The sequence below is a fragment of the Elgaria multicarinata genome, chromosome 3 (assembly GCF_023053635.1).
Source record: "Elgaria multicarinata webbii isolate HBS135686 ecotype San Diego chromosome 3, rElgMul1.1.pri, whole genome shotgun sequence".
NCBI classification, from domain to species: Eukaryota; Metazoa; Chordata; class Lepidosauria; order Squamata; family Anguidae; genus Elgaria; species Elgaria multicarinata.
Window position 1 is genome coordinate 139,229,270 of NC_086173.1, and position 22,855 is coordinate 139,252,124.

A 22,855-nucleotide genomic window follows, 5' to 3' on the forward strand; every position below is an offset into this window, starting at 1 on the left:
GAAAGGACTTGGCAAGATTAATCTTATACAAGTTGCTTTTATTCACTTTGTTTGATGCAATTTTTAAGTGATTACTTTATTCTCTTTTACGTTGTTTCATCTTATTGTGTGATATTTTTGTATTGAATGAACATTGCTTGCACCATTATGCAAATATATATAGTTACAAATACAGGTATGGGTAAAAATAATGGAGGGGAAGGGTTTCTTAAACAAATCTAATTCTAACAGAATCCTAATTAAAGAACCATAAACGTTTTGGCAGTGCATGTGTGTGCATAGACAGACATCTGTGTGCGCACTCACACAACCTAATCCCTGGTGTATCATTTAGTATCGTTAGTCAGCGATTTTGGGGGAGGGGGGATCTAATTGAAGGTGACTCGCTCTCCTCAAAAGCCTGAACAGGCATCTAAGGGCCAATTCAGCAGCAGGGGGCTCGTTACTATAACAACGGGAAAACCCTGCAAATTCTGAAAAAGGGTAGGTTGCCACTGAGCAAAATGTTGCGAAGAGCTTGCTGTATTAGGTGCCATGTGATGAGACGGCCATTGCAGACAGCTGCATTTTGCTATGCAGGCCATTCAAGCACAGAAAGAAGGGCGAAGGCATGTCACCAACCTTTCAGAACAGCTGTGAAACCAGAAAAGGAGTCTTTGAATTCACTGCAACAAGGGAGCATAAAAACATCTTGGTAGACTAGCAATGAACCAAAATGACTGAGGAACTATAACTTTCTGATCTTATTTGTCCATCTATTTTTTTTTTCATATTGTCTGAGAAGTTGAAATATGTATGAACAGAGAAAAACATGTAGGTTTCCTGTTTGTACTAAAACAAAAGGGGGGGGGGAGAGTATATTGTGCCATTCTCTGTATCTGGAAATCAAAGGTTTGCTTGTGCTGTCTCCTCCGGAGCATGGAATGCCAAGCAGATAGCAGTCCCAATTCTAGAATTCTAGACCTCCATTGGGATCACTCAGCATTTCTTCTATCAGTGGTAAAATGGGGACCACTGACTGCAGATTTGTGAATACAGCCAAGCTGATGAGATACAAATTTGGCAAGCAGATGAACTAAATTCTCTTAGCAAAAGAGTACACAAAAACCACATAACACCAAAGCAAGAAACCCGTTACCAGAAAAACAGAAAGGTAGCTAACTCTGCAGCAGTGAACCAGGACAAGCACCCTGACAATGGACTTTAATCACTTCAAGAGCAAAGCATTTCTGTAAGTTATTCTGCTCCTTTTCTGGGATCCGGTCACCATCAAGGCCTTTCCCAATTAATCAGAGATGGTTCCTTTCTAAAAGGGATTACTAAGAGAATGTTTCTTTTCCTCTGACAACAACCCTATGAAGTGGGCTATTTGGGGAAAGCCATAGGTTTTCAGCACCAATCAAGCTGCCAGTAAAGGCAGAAGGGAGTGTGAAAATAAGCAGGCTGCAAAACTGCCCCCACACCACCAATGGAACATCGGCTGAATAACTTGAGCCTCTTTAAATAGGCCTCTCTTATGCTTTGTGAAGTGTGGCTATACACCAAATTGGGAGAGGGGCATTAAATATCTCTCAGAACTTTGCAACATATAATGCAGCTTTCCTCAACACCCCAGATGTTCTGCACTACAATTCCCAGCATTCTTAACCATTGGCCATGCTGGTTGGGCTTGTTGGGAGTTAAAGTAAAAAAACATCTGAAGGGCACCTGGTTGAGGAAGGCTGATCTCTTGAATGCTCCTCGTTTGCTTTAGGGCTCATCTACACCAAGCAGGATATTCCACTATGAAAGCGATATATAAAAGACAGGAGCCACAACAAGCAGGATATAGCAGTATGAAAGTGGTATATAGTATGTCTCAATGGGCCCCAATAGTTGTCAGTGCACTTCAATACCGCTATAAAGCAGTAGTGTGGCTCCTGCCTTTTATATACTGCTTTCATAGTGGAATATCCTGCTTGGTGTAGATGAGCCCTAGGTCTCTCTAAGACAGCAGCTGTATTGCTCCAAAAAACACCCCCCCCCAAAACCTAAACATATTAGCACTGCTTAGTAGGCATTTCCACTGGGCAAGAGATTTAATGCAATCAAGTAGTAATTCAGAGGTGATTTGCGGTGGCCAGTGTGGGTGGAGAACCAGAAAACTCAAAAGCCGTACTTGTGAATTAATTTCCTCCTCCTTGCTGGATGTCAGAAGTGACTATAATTTAGCTGCTGTCTGAAATCCTGAAATGTTAATTGCTACTTCATGCACTCTGCTTATTTCGCCCTTTTGAGCTATTTAAAAAGAAAGTCGCTAAGAAAAAATTAAGGAGGACAATGAAAGGGTCACATTTACCCCATTCGTGTCCCTTTGATTTTTTAAAAAAATTGAAATACACAAATTCCATGTGTGTACACAAAAGTTTTAAATCAACATGTTGTTAAATATCTTAAATGTTTTAATAAATAAATAAATAATGTTGATCCAGGAATTGAGATCTTTTCATCTTGAAATGTCCATGAAAGGAATTATCTTCCCAGTTATAACCATCCAGAGAACTCTAATGAAAATGTGATGGCTTGCTCGATAACCATGTTTATCAAAAACTAGAGACAAGGTATACAGTCTGCTAAAGAGATTGTGCAGCAGCTTCAACCAATTGTAAGTCTACACTTGTGGGAAGAATATGGCTTTGTGGTGCCATAGGAAGTCTAGCTTTCATTTAAAAGCAAAGTTAAGTGTTTAGATGGTTGTAAACATATGTTTTTACAATGAAGACAGTGAAAATTTCTAAAAAATGCAAATAAAAGAAACCAAAAAGTTCAAATCCACTGAGTGGATCCAAAGGGCCCCATGTGACCTTCTGTGCTTTTAAGAGCCCCCTTCATCCCACAAACCATGGCAGGCACTCATAGCCAGGGCCGGCGCTACCATAGAGGCCACTCAGGTGGCCGCCTAGAGCACCAAGCGAAGAGGGGCGCCGCGCTGCACTCACACGCGTTGTTGGCTGTGAGCCGGCCCGGCCCGGCCTGAGGATTCAGCTGGGCCTGGGTGGGCGAGATGGCGCCCCGCGCCTGCCCAACCAAAGCGAACCCAGGGACGCTAGGAGGGGCGGCTCCACGTTCGGACTTCCGCCCAGAAACCGCCCTCCCAGAACCGTGATGGCACTGGCCCTGGAGAAGGCTGAGAGGAAGGCCTCCATTGGTCCAGGAAGGGGTTGGGGACAGTGTTCCTGGACTTCCAGGATCATGGCCTCCAGTCCTCCCAGGGCTGCTCTAGGCTTCCCCTGGGCTGGCACAATGGTGCTGGCTCTGGAGAAGGCAGAGGAGAAAGTCTTCATCGGCCCTGGAAGGGGTTGGGGGCTGCATTCCTGGACTTCCGGAACATGGCCTCCAGTCCCTCCCATGGCAATCCTCAAAAGAGCAGGCAGCAGATCGCAGCAGACGTCCTGCATCCGGGAGGCCGATTTGGACCCGGCCCACCTTTGAAGCCCTGGCCCGGCCCGGCCTTGGAGCTAGCGGCAGGTGGGCACAGCAGTGGGCAGTGTGGCCCGGAGGAGAAGCGGAGGCTGACGCAGCAGCACCACCAGCGGGGTTAAGGTAAGTTGGCAGCTGCTGTGTTGGTTATCCAGGTGGGGTGGGGGAACCACGCGATCTTCCTCTCCTGTGCTGTCCCCCTCTTGGTTATCTCTTTCCCCCTCTCTCTTTCTGCCAGCCCCTTCTTTCTCTCTCTTTCACTTCTCTCTCTCTCTCCTTTCCTTTCCTCCCTGCCTTGCAAGGTGCCAAGGCAGACAGATCTCTCTCTGTATCCCCATTCCACCACCCCCTCTTTCTTTCTCCATTCCTCCCTGCCCTGCAAGGTGCCAAGGCAGGGAGCGAGATCTCTATTCCCATTTCCCCTTTCTTTCTCTCTCTCAAGTCCTGGTGAATTCCAGACACGGCTCGGTCCCAAACCGAAGTGAGCCAGTCCCAGCTCTCCACTTGGCGCACACGTTCGGACTTCTGTGCAATTTGGGGTGGTGGTGCAAGTAGCTCGCCTTGCCTACGGCGCAAAATAGTCTGGCACCAGCCCTGCTCATAGCTTGCAACTGAAGTTTCAGGAGACCTTTAAGATTAACATCCTATTCAGTGACAGGTATGGTAGGTGGAAGGATGAACGCAAGTTGGGGTTTCTAATAATGGACTGTGACCTTAATTCTAAAGTGCTGCACACAGTTACAAATGTCCAAACGCCAAGAGCAAGTGTGTAGAACTGTTGTTTGTGCTCAAGATTCAAATCCACCATCACCATGAGCCTAGTGCAATCCAGGCAGAAAATAAAGAGCCAGTACAAACTGGGCCTGAAGTGCAGAATACTAAAGTCCTATTTTTTTAAAAAAAGAAAAGAAAGATAGAAGTGTCTTGAAGTATTAATCACTGCAATGGCAAATCAGTAATTGCAGCCCATACCTAGACATGTTTTACAAGAAACTGAGTCCCCCTGAGGTCAAGTCGGATCTTCTGTCTAGTACGTATGCATAGGCCTGCACCCTATACTCTTAAAAAGGAGAGGAAAAGCACAGTTTCTTTCCTATACAGAGTAGTAAATATATATTCACTACTTGAAATGATTTGTGGGGAGCAAGGAATGAATAGCAGCCAAAACTGCTGTAAAACAGTATAGGATTATGATAGACTGTACACAGTTCTTCGATATTAGAAACACCAGGGGCATGGCTACACGAGGGGGGTGGAGGAGGATTATCTCATGATTTTATGATCACGAGATAGTCCCCTCAGTCCACACGTAGTGTGCAACATCCCAGAAGGAAGAGGATGTTGCGGCCACCATTTTTTTTTAAAGAAACAGGAGCTGGAGCGCACCAGCGCTCAAGCGCAAAGGTTAGTGTTTTTAAAAAAATTAAAATGGCGGGTGCGACGTCCTCTTCCTTCTTTGGTACCAGGCATAACTGCCCCAGTGTTCGTCTCTAAAATAGGAATTAATTGTTGAAAGTGTTCAAATCCAACGGTCTGAAAAAATATTCAGATCATCCTTCCCCAACTTGGTGCCTTCCAGATGTTTTGGACTTCAATTTCTATCAGCTCCAGCTGATCATCAGTAATTGACAGGAATTCTGGCTAACAGGAATTCTGGAAGTTGTAGTCCAAAACTTCTGGAGGGCACCAGATTGGGGAAGGCAGATTTAGGGCGCAATCCTATGAAGTTTAGGTGGAAAGAAGCCCTACATTGGCCCACTTGCATTGTCTGCCTGTATGTTTCCAAGCCCGATTCAAGCTGCTGGTTCTAACCTATAAAGCCTTACATGGCTCGAGGCTACAATATCTGACATAATGCCTCTCCTGACACAAACCTATTTATTTATTTATTTATTACATTTCTATACCGCCCAATAGCTGGAGCTCTCTGGGCGGTTCACAAAAATTAAAACCATTCATAATATAAAACAACAGTATACAACTACCTGTACACTACTGTACAACAGTAGTGTACAGGTAGTGTACAACCTACCTGTACACTACGCTCAACATCTAAGGTGTCTACTCTGATGGAAATTTGGAGGATGGCAACAAGGGAGAGGGCTTTCTCAGTAGTGGCCCACAATTATTGATCTCCCCAACGAGGCCTGCTTGGCACCAACATTGTTATCTTTTCATCACCAGGTCAAGACGTTTCCCTTCTTCCAGGCATTTAGCAGCATATGCTGAATGTTTACTTGATCATGGATATATCTTGAGATTTGGCTCTCAATTTTTTAAAAAAAATGTATGTTGTCTTTGTATGCTGTCTGTTCTACATTTTTATGGTTTAAAATTTTGCATATCAACTTTTAATGTTTTAATCTTTTGTAAATTGCCAAGAGAGCTTTGGCTATGGGGCGGTAAAGAATAATAATAATAATAATAATAATAATAATAATAATAATAATAATACAACTCCCAGTTTTCCCCAGCTAGCCATTACCCTTAAATCTCTATGTTGCTAGGGCATCTTTACAATACAGACAACCAGATGGCTTTACTTTTCTTCTGTTTTCTATTTATCTCACCTCTGTCCTTAAATCATCTATTCTCTCACATTTCCAAAAAAGTAAAATGAAAAATAAGAAGTATTTTCCCCTTCTCATTTTGATATTCCTATTGCCTCAAGAAAGAAAAAGAAAAAGAAAAGCTGGCCAAGAAAGGACCTCTTGGCCTCACAGGTCTTTTACCTGGAGGGACAGATTTTCTTAACTACTGAAAAAGATAAGATATTCTTTTTGAGACCCCATTTCCTTCCTTGAGAGGAAAAAACAGTCCATCTCAAACTCATTTTGATGTAATTTGCTTTGATGGTCTCATTTACAAAATGATTCCATATGTTGCCCATTACATTGTGTGTTATATTTTTGTTTCTGATATCCTGGTTCAATCCCAATTTCCTATCTTAAATTAGATCTTTTGAGCTTGAAACACCCCCCGCTGTGATAAACTATTCATTTTTCCTAAGGACAAAGAGTAAATTGAGGGGGAACTCAAGCTGTATTATGTAAAGCACATTTCGATGCAGTCAGAAATATTACTACCTATGACAAGTGCTATTGCTAAAATCTTTACAAGGATGGAGTCTTATTTTGATATAATACTTTTTTCCTCCAGGTACCTGAGGAAGACTTCCTCTGCACTAATGTCCACATGTCAATGGATGTATTTGGACATGATGTTAAACCAGATTTCCCCAACCTGATGCCCTCCAGATTTTGTACCTGAACACTGCCATGATGGCTGGGACGGATGGGATCTAAGTCCAAAACACATGGAGGGCATCAGGCTGGGGAAGGCTGTGCTAAACCATGGTTTAGTGTTACAAGAATGAGCCTGAAGCTCATGTTTCCCCCCCTCCCATCTCCTCCTCTGGTGAGGCTGCGAGATCAGAAGCTGGTGTAGATTAACTACAATTTAGTGTGTCGTTCAAAACCTAAAGTGTGATTAATCTTAACTATGGTTAGTCAAAACAGGCAAACATCATAAACTATGGTTTGAAGTTGACTTGTTTCAACAAACCATAGTTAAAACTAACCACAGTTTTTCTGGATTCAAATGACATGACGAACTGTGGTTAATCTAAAATGGAAGTGAAAACCTCCAAACTCCTTGTTACGGCCATGCTAGGGGGGAGGGGACTGTGTGAGCCGAATGCTTGCTGTGGTTCATTCTTGTAATGCTTAACCATGGTTCAGTTAATATTATCTCCCAGTGAGGCTAGCATATGGGGAATGAAACCTATACAATCAGCCGTTTGTAAATCCTTTATAATGATAAGTACTATTATATTTCTTCTCTGTTATATTTCTTTACTTTTTACTTGCTGTTGTCAATATAATAATCTATTTAAAGAGTATTCTTGTGTATGCGTGTGTGTGTGTGTGTGTGTGTGTGTGTGTGTGTGTGTGTGTGTGTGTGAAGGTAGGGGGTGATATGTGTTGCTAGCCACTGATAAAACATAACCAAAAGCCATCTCATTTGGAACTTACTTCTGAGTACCGTGCTGTACATTTTGCTGTTTAATGAAACATTTGAAACAGTTTTGGACTACATTTTACAGCAGGGCTGGGCAACTTGTACCCCTTCAAATGTTGTGGCGTACAGCTCCCGTCAGTCTTAACCAATGGTGAGGGATGATGGGAGGCCAAAATATCTGGAGAGCCACAAATTGCCCAATGGAGATTTACAGGGAATTCATCTGAACTGCCTTGTACAAAAATCAAGCGCTTGTACTGAATTCATCAAGCCCATAACTATCAACACTGACTAGTTGAAGCTCTTTAAAGCAGTGGTTCCCAACCTTGGGTTCCCAGGTGTTGGGATACAACTCCCACCATCCCTCAACGTTGGCCACAATGATTGGAGATTATGGGCATTGTAATTCAACAATATCTGGGGACCCAAAAATGGGAACCATTGCTCTAATATCTAAAGCAGAGGTCATCTTCAGTTGACGCAAGATTCCTTAATTGGTGGTTCCAATTGGAACCTTCTGCATACACAATATCTTCCCCTCTCAGGGCTAATTTTCATGACATTAAACGGATGAACTAGAAACAGACAGCTATTGCCAAAAGCATACCTAGCGCATTTGTCACCATAATAGCTCAATGGGGAAGAAAACAAATGAAAGCAGAGAAATCAAAACGCACTCACAAAAGTGTGTACAATCACTGAGTTTAGCTTCTTTGAAAAGGCTCACCTCCAGTAAACTAGCACAGCAATAAGAAGTATGAGGCACACAAATGTCAGGGCTGAGACTACAATGAGGGGAATGATCCATTCCATTTTGCCAGGCGCAGGTCTGGTCGCCATACTGGAAATATTCTTGTCTGCTGCATATTAAGCAAATAATAACAAAATCAGTAACTGCAGAAATGAAACTGAACTGCAAAAATAATTTTAACAGAAGCCCAATTCTCACATTACACAGCGGCAATCCTGGGTTTGCCATGGAGTATAATCTACAAGAAGGAGCTGTAGCTAATCATGACCCCTTGATATGTGTCCCACTATGATAGGCAAATGCACCTTTGGTCGCTTTCACATATTATGTTTTTGGGGTGTACACATAAGAATGTAACATGTGAAGTGTCCGAAACTGAAAATGCTACTTCTTTCCTCAGGAGTGAATGCAGACTTCAAAATAAAGGTGAGTGTTTTATGAAGCAAGGAACTGCATCAAAAACAAAACTTTCCAGGAAGGGAAAGAGTTGGCTATATGACATAAAATATTCCTTTAAGTTTTACCTTCAAATAGGCACAGGAACAATATGCATTAATATTGTTTTAATTCTCACAGTTTTTGTCACGGACTGTTCTCTTTTTATTCCCCCCTGAGGAGTTAACATTGTATTGCTTAAACCATCATTCAGCGCAGTGACTTGTCATTGGGATGTCTTAGATGTCTTTGCGGATGCAGGTTGCTTGTGCCCACCAAAGTCACTTTCTTGTGTTATAAAAATGCAAACATGAATCCATACCTGCCTTAAACCAAGATATTTTCATAATTTCCTTTAAAAAGAACGGGGTAGAAAGGACAGGGATACACAGTTTACAAAAGCTTGCAACAAGGGACAATTTATACATTTGCAGATATCTAAATAATGCACTAATAGAAATTGTATAGAAATGCAATAAATAAATAAATATAAATAAACAAACAATTATTCCCCCTAATGCAGTTTCTCTTGTGTCACACTTTAATTTTAATTCAGGTTCCTCCAGGTCTTAAAGCAAAGATTATACCTCTGTTCATATTTTGCTTTAAACTTCTTTATGAATGCTCTCAACATTGCTGGTTTCATATTCAACTTCAAGTGATCTGTTCTATTCTTTCTTTCTATAGTTCTTGGATGTAGTAGTTAATAGGATGTTTGGTGAAGAGTACATTTCCCTACTTTCAATTTGTGATGCAATGTCGGATGGATTTTAATACAAACCTACAGATTTTCAGTCTATTAGCTTTCAGCAATTTATTTTAACGTAGAGGTTTTACTCTAGGCTCATTAAGTTCACATCTCTTGTATCTCTTGCAATGTGGTAAAACAGAGGTGGGCAACTTACGACCTTCAGCCTAATTTCATGTGGCCCTCAGACCGATTTCAGAAGCCTTCTGCATGCGAACAATTCAGACAGTCTGAGCGGGACAGGAGAGGGAGAAAGGAAAGTCACAGGAAGAGAGAGAGAGAAAAGAGGTGACCTGCCCACTTTTGGATTCGGCCCTACTCACTGCCAACATCCACAAGGGAATATGGCCATTGGCAGAAAAAAAGGGTTGCCCACTGAATTTGGGTGACTGAAATGGCCCTTCATTAGTGAGCACAGAGAGCCTTGACTTTCTAGACCAGCACCTTTTTCTTTCATTTTCAAAGGGGCACTTTTTTTTTTCATTGAATGAGTTGCCTATTTGAGGAAGATTGGCTTGAAACTGTTTGGCATTACTTTTTGCAACGACCAGTGATTAGCTTGAAGATACCATGAAAGCCCCAAACTATGGTCAAGGATGGAGATTTGTGCCACCACTGGAGCCAGAGTGGCCAAGCTGCTGCTGTCTCCCATCTCTGGCACTGATCGTGTGGGTCTAAAGAGCCAGATTATCAAACTGAAATTAGTTTTAAGGGGGTTTGAGGGAAGAGAACAAAAACTGAAACACAACAGCCATTTCGTCTTTGCCCTAGTTCTCAAACTATATATGATTTATGAGAGCAAACTATCAACAACAGCAGACATCATCACTGTAATGTTAGTGTGCACTGCTTGCTGTCGGGTTCCTGGCCAATGACATGGCAAACTAAGCACGAGGACTCCCTCTTTCATAATGCTAGAACCCGGAGTCATCCCATGAAGCTGATTGGTGGGAGATTCAGGACAGCTAAAAGGAAGGACTTCTTCACACAGTGCACAGTCAAACTATGGAATTCACTATCACAACATGTAGTGTTGGCCACCCATTTGGATGGCTTTAAAAGGGGGTTAGATAAATTCCTGGAGGAGAAGGCTATGAATGGCTACTAGTCCTGACGGCTGTGAGCTACTTCCAATATCAGAGGCAGTAAGCCTATATACACTAGTTTCCAGGGAACATGGGCGGGAGGGTGCTGTTGCACCCGTGTCCTGCTTGTGGGTTCCTTGTTGACAGCTGGTTGGCCATAGTGTGAATGGCATGCTGGACCAGATGGATCTTCGGTCTAATTCCTATGTTCTTATTTATGTGTTACAATTTTAAATTGTTGCACAACAGAATTCTCAGAGCAGTTCACATCCAACATTTAAAAAAAGAAAAACACCACTAAGTAAAAATATATATCAAACATTTAAATAGCACTTCTGGAGTGCTTTACAATTTTTTAATCTTATTTGTTTTATAATATCAGGCATACTTATTATAACACGAGATCGGGCAAAAATAATTCAAGATGGGAAACTGACACAGGGATATAGTGACCTGACCAAGTTTATCAAACAACTGGGGGTTTGAACCAACAAATTTCAGTTCCAAGTCCAACACTCTTTTCACTGGATGGCATGGGTCAACAGAAGGACACCCAAAATAGGACAGTGAAGTAGTTCTTGTAAAATAATTTTTGTATTCTTGAATGCAGAATCCAGGAACTGAGGTATTTACTTTCATATTACCTGGAGTTTCAATAAGGTATAAGAGCACATTTTATGTTAGATGTTGTACATGCAAAGTTATGATGAACATATGTCTCTGTCCCCATTTGAACCAATAAAACTTAGAATCATAAGACAGGGGCTGTGCTTGTACATTACCTTAAGTGAAGGAAAGATACCCACAATCTGTCTTCAGTTCACATTGTTTAGGTACAATAAGTTCTTTAAAAACACTTTTTAAAACTCTCAATCTTCTCATTGCAAGGCTATTATTCTTGTTGTGTGTATTATGATTATATTCTGAATTATGTTATACATTCTGATTGTAATCAGCAAATCCTGGCATGGGATTTATTTATTTATTAAAAATATTTATTGACCACATTTCAGGACAGAAGCCTCCACCCCCAAAGGTGGCTTACAGCATAGATATCTTTTCATGAGAAGAAGAAAAGAAAACAGGTATTTAGAAGGCAGGAGGGAAATTCAAACACTACAGAGCTGATAGAAATGGAACCAAACTAGACACTGCTGCAAGCTCAGCGCAAAATTGTCGAAGTCTTTAGAACTAAAGCTCCAGTCCTAAACATGGTACTAGGCAGTAAACCCCACTGAACAAATTAGGACTTAAATATGAATAAATAGGTAGAGGATTGTGCTGTTAGCTACAATTTGGCTCATAAAGGCAAAAATGCCTAACTGTGGGCCTTGTATAACTACATACAGTCATAATCAGAGAGTCATGAGTAAGGAGGGAAGAGAGAGCATGCTCTGACATTGTAAGTTGTGGTAGAGAGTGACCAGACCAAAATGAATAGGGGGCATGTCTACACCAGCCCTATATCCCGGGATTGTCCCGGGATCATTCCTGTGCATCCAAATGCCACCCAGGGGATCCCGGGAGTAGGCAGGGATGATCCCTCCATTTTCCTGGGATAACTCTTAGGCGTAGAAAGGGCCTAAGACAAAAAAGAAAAGAAAACACAATTTTGCAGCAACAACACTCACATGCGCACACCCACCCACCCACCAGGAGTTAATATCCAGAATACTTTAAAAAGAATGTGTGTGCATGTGAGTACTTCAGTTATGCACTAGGGAAGAATATCCAAGGTAAGTACTTCCTCCATGAGGCTAAAACAAAAGAAAACATTAACAACAGTCACATGGATAGTGAGTTCAGATGAGCCAAATATTTTTGATAAATAGTTCAAATTAAGACAGTTACGTTGTGTTAAAGAGCTACACAATGTTGAACAATTACTGTTCAACATTTGCTAATAGTTATTACAGTGTCAGCAATCTGCTTTTGCACAGAACTGACACGGTCCCTGGTATAAACATGCCCTAAGTAACAAAGGTAAAGGGAGCGGGGTGAGAATTGAGGGCACCAACTGCCATTCTATAAAAAAGAGCAAATTTATACTCCTCAGCCTATAGGGAGAAATAGGAAAGTGTAAAAGAGATATTTGATTAAGGCTTTGAAATTAGAAGATGATGGGTTTTTTTTTTTAAAGGTTATGATTTTACAGCAAATTATTCAAAGTTTTTGAATTGTGTAAGGGCAGTAAAATTGTTATTCAAGCTTATAATCTGAAGTTCTTCAAATGTTTTGTGTGACTGTCACAGTACCACTATGATCATAAGCATATTCATTTGAGTACCCCACTAAACTCCATGAAATGTATGTTTCAAGTAGGCGTGTGTAGGATAGAAGTCTTAGAAATTCATATCCCATTGAACATTTTACCAACATTTGCTAAATAGCTGACCTTAGCATGGTTAAGTCTGATCAAACCCTACAAGTTTTGAAAAATCCAATCCATAGAGCATTTTTGTATGGTGTGCTTTAATTTCTTCAGCGCCCTGTGCTATAACACACACGTCTCAGTTTAGTGCACTCTCCTTTTAAGATGAAGACTTACAGAACTAAAAGCAAAAAAGATGACTACAAAAACACACAGGAACTCAAAAACTTTGTACTGCAGCAGCCCTATTTTGTTTGAGGATTAATTATAACAAAAGTGCCTTCTCTATTCCCAAGTTACCCACATCCATAAAGAGGACTCTGTCTAGAGACATACACACTCACATTTTATTCAGTTCATATCTTAGAAATTGTCCAATGGAGCTCCAAAACTATTCATCAGCATGATTCCATGCACATGTTTACCCAGATGTAAATTCCATTGAATTAAATGAAGTTTACTTCCAAGTAAGTGTCCATAGGACTGCAGCCTAAATCCATCAGAATTAAAAAAGAGAGAGAGAGTAGAAATTTAGAGATTTGGTATAAGAACCTCTCAAAAGGGAAATCAGAGAAAATCAGTTTGTGCACCAAATGTTTTAACATCTAGCATTAAATATATAAAAAGTAAAGTATTAAAAGGGAGAAATTAATTGGAGAACAGGATGGCATGTAGGAGGCTATTTCATTTTACTCTCAGAACCCTACAAATATATTATTCTGACAGTGGCTTTCCATGAATATCCAAATGAGCTTTATGACCCAGAGGGATTTGATCCTGGATTTCCTAGATCCAAATTAAACTCTATAGCAATTACATCATCCCGAGTCTCTTCCAGCAGAGAAATATTGGGATATAACAAAACAAACATGATTTTTTTTATCACACTGTAATAAATAAATAAAAAACTCAAGTTGAAGTTTCGTTAGTTTATGACTTAGGGAGCAATCCAATGCATATTTAGATGGGGAAAAGTCCTTTTTTCTGTCTAAACATTCATGGGATTGCACCCTTAGTCCACCTGTTGTTGTTGTTGTTAAAGGTTTGGTTCAAAGGATGGGAACATGAAAAATTGTCTTATACAGAGTCAGACCACTGATCCATCTGACTTCAAGTGGCTCTTCAGAGTTTTAGACAGGAGCCTTTTCCAGCCATATCTGGAAAAAGACACTAGAGATTGAACATGGGACCTTCTGCATGCAAAGCATATACTTTAGCCCTGAGCTACAGCCATTCTTCCCAAGTAACTTTGCCAACAGGTGGTAGTAAGTACGAACCCAAATCCACATGTTTCAGCAAGCAGTAACATTACTAATAGTTAATATATCATGATTTTCCATTTTAGCTCATTAGGCTCTGCATGCAGTACACAAAGTAAAAGAGGGAAACTGATTTTAGATTTTCTTTATCTGCAAAGACATTATGAGCTATATAACACGAACCTACTGACCATGGACAGTAAGACTGTAGCATGACCAAAATATGGCATGTGGTAGTGAGGGCCAATTGACTGATTTGGACAGAGAGAAGAGCTTCGCACAAATTGCAAGGTATATTATGGGGTTGCTTTGTATTTACTCGAAAACCAGGAATAACCTGTCTCGTTTATTTTCTAGGTGGGATAACTGCATTTTCAAAACTGAACTAGTATAACAAATAGGGCAGAACAACATCAACAAAAAACATAACCATCACTATGTTCTGCTTCTTTCAAATTTTCAAACGTTGGCATTGTTGACTTGCGACGGCTGTGTGTCACTCTTTATGCTACGTTTGGGGCCTGCCATTGAAATGAGACTCACAGTCCTGACTCTCTGTGGATATATCTGCATGACTAGAAATCCTGGGTTATATCCCAGAAAGCATGTGGAAGTTGCTCACCACAAATTGCACTATAGAGATTTGCACATGCAACTAGCTAGACCAGCCCTGTTTAACTCTAGAGGAGCGAGTGAGAGCAAGCCACTGGCACAGTGTCAATAAAGTATCAGAGAGAATTTTTTTGCACTCTGTCATAATAGTATGCCTCAATGTCATTCAGTGCAATTGACTCCCCAGCAATTATTCACTGTGAAAAGAAGTATTTGATTTTGTCTGCCCTAGGGGAAAATATACTTCTTCACCCAATGCATAATTAATGTATGGAATTCACCAGCCAACAATGTGGTGATGGCCACAAATATAAATGAAGAAGTCATGGAGAATGGACCTATCAATGGCTGCGCTCGTCGAAGCCTTCCACTTGTTCCCGTGATCCGATTCCCTCTCGCGTCTTTATTAATCTTATCCCCGCTATCCTCCCGTCCTTGCTTCACATCATTAATTCTTCTCTGTCCTCTGGCTCATTTCCCTCTGCTTTTAAACATGCTACTGTCTCTCCCATTCTCAAAAAACCCACTCTTGATCGACTTTCTCTGTCTAACTACCGACCTGTCTCTCTGTTGCCCCTTGTCTCAAAGATTCTGGAACGTGTGGTCTACTCTCGCTGTCTTGACTTTCTCTCTAGTAACTCTGCTCTGGATCCCTTTCAATCTGGATTCCGTCCTTTGCATTCCACTGAAACAGCCCTTACCAAGATCACCAATGATCTTCTCACTGCCAAGTCTAAGGGCCATTATTCTGTCCTTATTCTCCTTGATCTAACTGCAGCCTTTGACACGGTTGATCACGATCTTCTCTTAGATTCCCTCCATGACCTTGGACTCTGTGGCTCTGTCTATAACTGGTTCGCCTCCTATCTAGAGGGTCGCTCTTTCAGCGTGTCGGCTAACGGCAGCTCGTCCTCCTCCTTTCTCCTTTCAGTAGGGGTTCCGCAAGGCTCGGTGCTTGGCCCGCTGCTGTTTTCTCTATACATGTTGCCCTTGGGCAAGCTTATTCAATCTCACGGCCTCCAATATCACCTGTATGCCGATGACACACAACTATACCTCTCATCTCCGGAACTTTCTCCTGATGTCCACGATCATATCTCAGCATGTCTTTCAGATATCTCAGCCTGGCTGCTTCATCGCCGTTTGAAACTCAATATGGCAAAAACTGAACTGCTTGTTTTTCCTCCTAAACCTTCTCCTCATCTCTCATTCTCTCTTACTGTCAACGATGTCACGCTTACTCCGGTCAAGGAAACTCGTAGCCTTGGCTTTATATTTGATTCCTCGCTCTCCTTTATTCCTCATATCGAGGCAGTAGCTAAATCTTGTCGTTTCTTCCTGTATAATATTGCCAGGATTCGACCATTTTTGTCTGCCTCTTCTGCCAAGACTCTCGTTCACGCACTGGTTATCTCTCGGTTGGACTACTGCAACCTCCTCCTCTCTGGCCTCCCCTCATCTCACATCAGTCCGCTGGTCTCTGTCCACCACTCTGCTGCTAAGATCATCTTCCTGGCCCACCGCTCTGACCATGTCACTCCGCTTCTGAAATCTCTTCATTGGCTCCCAATTCATTCCAGAATCCAATATAAACTTCTCCTGTTGACCTTCAAAGCTTTTCACGGTCTAGCTCCTGCCTATCTCTCCTCTCTCATCTCACACTATTGCCCCGCTCGTGCTCTTCGCTCCTCTGATGCCATGCTTCTTGCCTGCCCAAGGGTCTCTACTTCCCTTGCTCGGCTTCGTCCATTTTCCTCTGCTGCCCCTCATGCCTGGAATGCTCTTCCAGAACACCTTAGAACTACCAACTCAATCACAGCTTTTAAAACACAGCTAAAAACTTTTCTTTTCCCTATAGCTTTTAAACTTTGAGTTTGTTCTGACTCTATACTGTTAGCTTCACCCTTCCCGGTGCCTGTTTACACTTCCCTGTGCCTGTTTGCATTCTCCTTCCCTTCTTATTGTTTACTACAACTTTATTAGATTGTAAGCCTATGCGGCAGGGTCTTGCTATTTACTGTGTTATCTGTACAGCACCATGTACATCGATGGTGCTATATAAATAAATAATAATAATAATAATAATAATAATAGTAGCCATGATGGTTATATGGAAACTCCATGGTCAGTGTGAGCATGTAACGGAACACCAGTTGATGGAGCAACAGCAGGAAAGGGCTACTGTCATGCTTCTGGCTTCTCAGAGACATTGGACAAGCTGGACCTTTGGCCTGATCTCTAAAAGAATTGTGTTAATAATTAGCAATAATACAATCACTTAACAATACCATAATAAATAAATAAATAATTTTCCACACGCTAATAAATATCAATAACCTATAAATGTTGTAACATTTTACAATATTGCATTTATTCATACCCTTATTATTAACATTTATATATCCCCTTATCTACTAAAAAGCTATAAAGGTGGTGTTCAACAATTTAAAACTATAAACCTTAAAACAATGAAAACAAGAGTACTAAAACAGTAAAACCTTAAAACTCCACATTTTGAATGGCCAAATTGAAAGGATGAGTCTTTACACCCTTTCTAAACAGACAACCATCTGTCAGGGATGCTTTAGGGTGGATTCCTGCATTGAGCAGGGGGTTGGACTCGATGGCCTTGTAGGCCCCTTCCAACTCTGCTATTCTATGATTCTATGATTCTAAAGGCAAGATAGTGGGAGTGAATCAAATGTCTCAAGTAAGTACATTCCATAGTTTGGGAGCAACATTAAACAAATATAATTTGTTTTCCTATGATCCCTTCACTTACATGTATCAAATTAAATTTTAACAAACAATATACATGGGTTTAGTGCATTGTGAATTTTAATATTCCAGAATCCTATAAAAGTCTCAATTTTTTAAAATAAAATTATTCTCCAATTGTCTCCTTTTTCTAATTTGTACCAAGTTTGTTAACTTGATCATATAAACCATATCCCACATCCTATTAATCCACTCGTCAATTGATGGGGGATTTATCATCTTTCAGTTATAGGAAATAGCCATATAAGCAGCAAAAAACAACAACATCCTTAACACAACAAATCAAAACTACCAGTGGGTCTCCTTATTTTCTTATGTCAGGCCATCAGCAATGGCAACAGAGAGGGGGTTTATGACTTTAGTAGCTAATAATGCTTATATCTTCAATTTGTATCAATAAAGTATGTTTGGAAGGAACGTTATACATTAATCAACAGTATTCAGGATGGATCTTTTAAAAAAAAAGAAGAGGAAAAGAGGGGGACAACTCTGTCCTGTAGCACCATGGAAGAAATTCAGCAGGGAGCGTAACTGAAACTATTTTACTGCAAAAATAAAGGCAATATGTGAAAGTATACAAAACAATACCAGCACAAGTAGCTGGTAGTGCTCAGTGCTAGCAGACATCCGCAGTACATCTGGGCTACCAACAGGGGTCCAGCACCAGGAAGCTTATAAAAACGTGGCCCGCTGAGTAATGCAGAAGAAAACGTACGTTAAACAAAAAGACCCAGACGGTTCTAGTTCTCTGCATCCCAATAACAAAAACAGCAACAAAATCACAGCATTTTCAGCTTTCTGTTCTAAAGAAAGGCAACTCAGCAGCAATAGACAAATTTAATGTATCCTTCTTGTAACTTTGCCCATTTTTTTAAAGGGTGAGGAAACTCCAGTTTTGCTAAGAAATGCAAACACTTTTCAGTGGCATATGTCACTGCTGAATTAATTCAGTTTGCCTTTTACTAGCTTGGAATCCATCCCAGTAGGAAGGAATAAAAAAAAATATTGCAGTGTATCTAGCTTCGGGGAGTCCTACCTAATATGATGTCCGACACTTTGAAAACCATTTCTCCCAAAACTGAAATGTGTAGCTTAACCATAACAGTTGCTTTCCTAAGGAAACCCCATTCCGCAGTTTCCATGCATTTTGGAATCTGGGCCAGGAGAAATATATGAGATGGTAAAGGGTGTCTTGGCAAGGTATTATGGGCAAAGGTCAAAATGAGAAAAAGGTATTTGATAAGCGTACCAACCAACAACCGCTCTGACTGGCCATTACAATGCCCCACTGAGAACAAGCATGTTTATTCTCCGTAAGTATCACAACACAGCATAAGTAGTGATAAACGTGTGAAACAACCATCTTGGGAAATATATACCTGAATAAAAATCCCTCTCTATCATGTCTTGATACTGCAAAAGCAACAAGGGCAGAGTTAAATGTTTATTTCTCATTTTTCTAATAGCAGATACAGACAGAAGCCACAAAATATCATGTTACTGGAATCCAGAATACGATCCCCCCAAATAAACATTCATTCATTTAGCCAGAGGACACATGAAAATATGAGCGTGTGAAAAGTATGTTGCGTCCAACACAGTACAAGCCATTCAGTATAACAATGGACAATGGAGTGGTTTAAAAGCGTCTAAACATTGACTAGCTAAAATGTTTTACTCACAGTAATAGGCAGCAACAGAATATGCTCTTTTCCATTTAGTTGCAGGTAGTTCTCTCATTTCCCTGTACACTTTTTTGTCTGCTCAGGCTGGCAACACTTTTTCTACAATGTCACATTGGCCTTGTTCAGACAACACGCTAAACCATGCTGCTTAACCACAAATGCATGGTTTAGCGTATTGTCTGAACCAGGCCATTGTGTGTATACAGTCTGCAGGCAAAATCTGGTCTGATTCTTTTGTTTACCTGTGTGCAAACTGTTTGAGTAACTGCAGGCTTATGGAAAGTGAAAAATATTCAAGCATCACAAGAAGTTATAACTTAATAATTCTTTTCACATATGGAGAAAGAGAGAGAGAGAAAGAGGGAGGGAGAGAAAGAGAGAGAGAGAGAAGAAAACCCCCACACAGATGCTTAATTATCCTAATGAGGTTATCTCCAAAGGCTTTTGCACAACCTCAGGCTTGTTTTTAAAATTTCCATACAACTTAAATTCATTTAGCAGCACTGAAGTCCTACACAGAGGCTAGGTGAGGGTATCGACTTGGTCGTCATTCCTCTTGAAGGGAGGAGATCATAGAATCATAGAATAGTAGAGTTGGAAGGGGCCTCTAAGGCCATTGAGTCCAACCCCCTGCTCAATGCAGGAATCCACCCTAAAGCATCCCTGACAGATGGTGGTCAAAGCCCATGAGAGTGAATATGGGAGACAGGGTGATAAGTGATGGTGCTCAAGTGGAGGCAATGGTATCATGCCTGTTGGTTTTAATTTCTACACATTTTAGGGGGGGGGGAAATCTGCCAGAATATGGTGAGGAAAACCTGAAAATAAACTTGTTTTCCTGACATCAAATATAGACAGCCACTTGGTGTTAACCAACTTGAGGCTCCTTTATGACTATGTTAAGATTATCTCAGATAAGCAGAGAATGTTGTAACCCATTTCTTGCTCTAAATATGCAGGTATGTTTCTCATACATCTATCATGGGTTGGGCAACATGTGGCTTGTGAGACCATGTGGCCCCCTGGCCTTAAGTGCACCCTCTGCTGTTGCCAAATTTCCTACTATAGTGGCTGCAGTGACAGCAAAACAGTTTCCAGGGGGTCTTATTCTAGAGTCTTTCCATGTTTACGATTGGCTCCCTTAGATGGTGACCATGTGATTTTGAATTGAAAACTTCCCTTCTCAACAATGCTAGTATTGTCAATGAAACATTACCATCTAGTGGCGGAATTATAGCGCTACACCAGATTTACACACTGGGGACATCTGCGATAATTTAAATACTGCATTATCTCCATTTTTTAAAAAAGCGTGACTACTGGGGAAAAGTAAAGGAGCAACAAAATTCCGTGAATGGCCAATCACAACTGTGCAATAAATGCTCATGTAGAGAAGCTCTCAGTCTCTTAGCTACTGCATTACACCACTTGGGAAAGGAGGAAACTGGCTCCACCAACATATATAATATCAAGATATTCAATTTGCAACATTTTTCAGGAATATATACTTTTACAAGTCATTGTGTTTCAGCAGGAAAATCCACATTTTCTCAAAGAAATATCGTTTAAAACTTGAACATATGTTCTTGGTATGACATTTTCCTACACTGATTCAGAGATGTTTTTAACACAGGCGACACACACCTGATAGGCATATTAAAGGATGCTCAAGTTGGTTGTGATGTATAAACATCATTTAGTGAGGACAATGCTCTAGACTTGGCAAAATGGAAGGAATGTATCTAAATGGTGGGAATTGTAATAGGAAAAGGGAATGTAAGGCAATGTGGGATGCAGAAGGGAAACATTTCATGAACTTTATCACAAAAGTACTAATGTCCAGTAGAGAAAATACTTGTGCATTCGTAGGCACAAAGCATCCATTGATAACAGCACTACTTCACACAACATAGCTTTCACATGGGGCCTCTTCAAACATCCTCCGCATGGTGGCTGCTCTATGCAGCCAGTCATTTCCTGGTCACCAGCTCATTATTCCATGTGGTCAGTCCCCACCATGTGGTTTCTCTCCACACTGCCATCAACTGTTCCTCATTGCATCATAGAACAGTGCACCATGTGAAGGCCATTTCTCAAGGGCCACCATGGCAGCCTCATCATATGAGACAGCCTCAGGTGGTTACTGAACTGCCCACATTCTCAAGTGTCCACATTCTCAAATGCCCATGTTCTCACCAACCCGTGAAATTCGTTATTTGGAAGAACAGATTTGCAAGTAATGAATACAAGATGCATAGCTAGTAGCTCAAGGACTGTTCAGTTACTTATTAGAAAAGTAAACAACACAGGACACAGAACAGACATAAGATACAGAATAGATGTCATTCAAGTTAGACAAGATGGATGTGGAGGCAAAAATGTGAGCTCAAAAAAAGGGGGGGCAAGTGGAGACCTGTAACAAAATGTTTCATTGTATCCTCAAGTAACCTAGAACAAGAGCCTAGGCTTGAAGAAGGGCAGTTGGGGGAAGAATTTCAGGAGGGGAGGAAAGGGAAAAAACCCACTGCCTTCCTTTCCCACCCCCCTGAAACCCTCTCCTGCTGTGCTCTATACTAACTTAAGGGCTAAGGGTTACGTCTGGCTCCCAGCCCCAAGTGCTTTATTACTCTATAGCAGCCTTCCACAACCTGGAGTTCTCTAGGTGTTTTAGAGTAAATCCTGACCATTATCCATGCTGGCTGGGGCTGATGGGACATAGTCCAACTAGCCTGGAAACCACCAGGTTGCGGATGGTTACTCTATGGTGTATGTGTTGGAAGGATAGAGTTGATTGTGAAGCATGAGAAAGGAAAAATTGTCCTTATCTTTCCCCATGTTGAAACATCACCAAATACCATAGGGAAGAAAGTGATCAACCCCAACACTTACGTTGTGTGCCCTCACTGCAGGACAGTGGAACCATGACAGCGAGAACCCAAACTTTTATCACAGTGCCCCCAAGCTTTGGAATCATCTGGATTTAAACATGAGGAGCTCATCTCTGGCTATTCTCCATCAGGGTTCTAGGACTGTAAGAGCTGTAAGACTTTCTTATTGTTGGCAGCCATTGGGTTGATTTAGTGGGTTTGGGGGCTATTATTATTATTATTATTATTATTATTATTATTATTATTATTATTGCTTCCTGTTTCATTTATGATTTTATCTTGTTTTTAAAAATCAGACACTGCTTAGAACGCTGGAAAACCAGGCTATAGATATTTTAAAGTCAATCAAATCAGCCAATAAACCTAAATTGTCGTAACATAGCTTCTGACTTTTCTCCTGAAAGGGTAGAAGCTCTAAAAAGAGATGGGAGAAAAACAACAGTGGTATTTGCATTGGTTCACTGTGCAGAGTATCCAGGAAAAGCCAGTCTGCCCTCTGCAGGCCTATACATAACTGTGCAACTATCCCCTTCATCCATTTCTCTATTTCATGCCATTATTCTTCTGGATACTGCTACTGATAACTTCCAAGTAGAGCTGTATAGGATTTGGTTGTAAGGCTGTGACAACTGATAATATTTGTCAGTATACCAACTCCATCTGCATCTCCTGGGACTACGTAATTTCCCCATGGATTTTCAGATATGGTAGCTAACCCTTCTGAAATCTACCCAGTTCTAAGAACGCCTTTGCTAAATATTATC

At 41.0% G+C, this 22,855-nt stretch overlaps 1 protein-coding gene across 4 annotated transcripts in view; it reads right to left on the reverse strand.

Moving 5' to 3' along the window:
• The window catches only part of PTPRG (protein tyrosine phosphatase receptor type G), a 689,896-nt gene that overhangs the window by 93,139 nt on the left and 573,902 nt on the right, over window positions 1-22,855 (reverse strand). For all 4 annotated transcript variants that reach the window (XM_063122069.1, XM_063122068.1, XM_063122070.1 and 1 more), the window contains exon 13: window positions 8,207-8,339. In XM_063122069.1, the coding sequence (XP_062978139.1) occupies window positions 8,207-8,339 (133 nt within the window). The remainder of the gene's footprint in view (window positions 1-8,206; window positions 8,340-22,855) is intronic.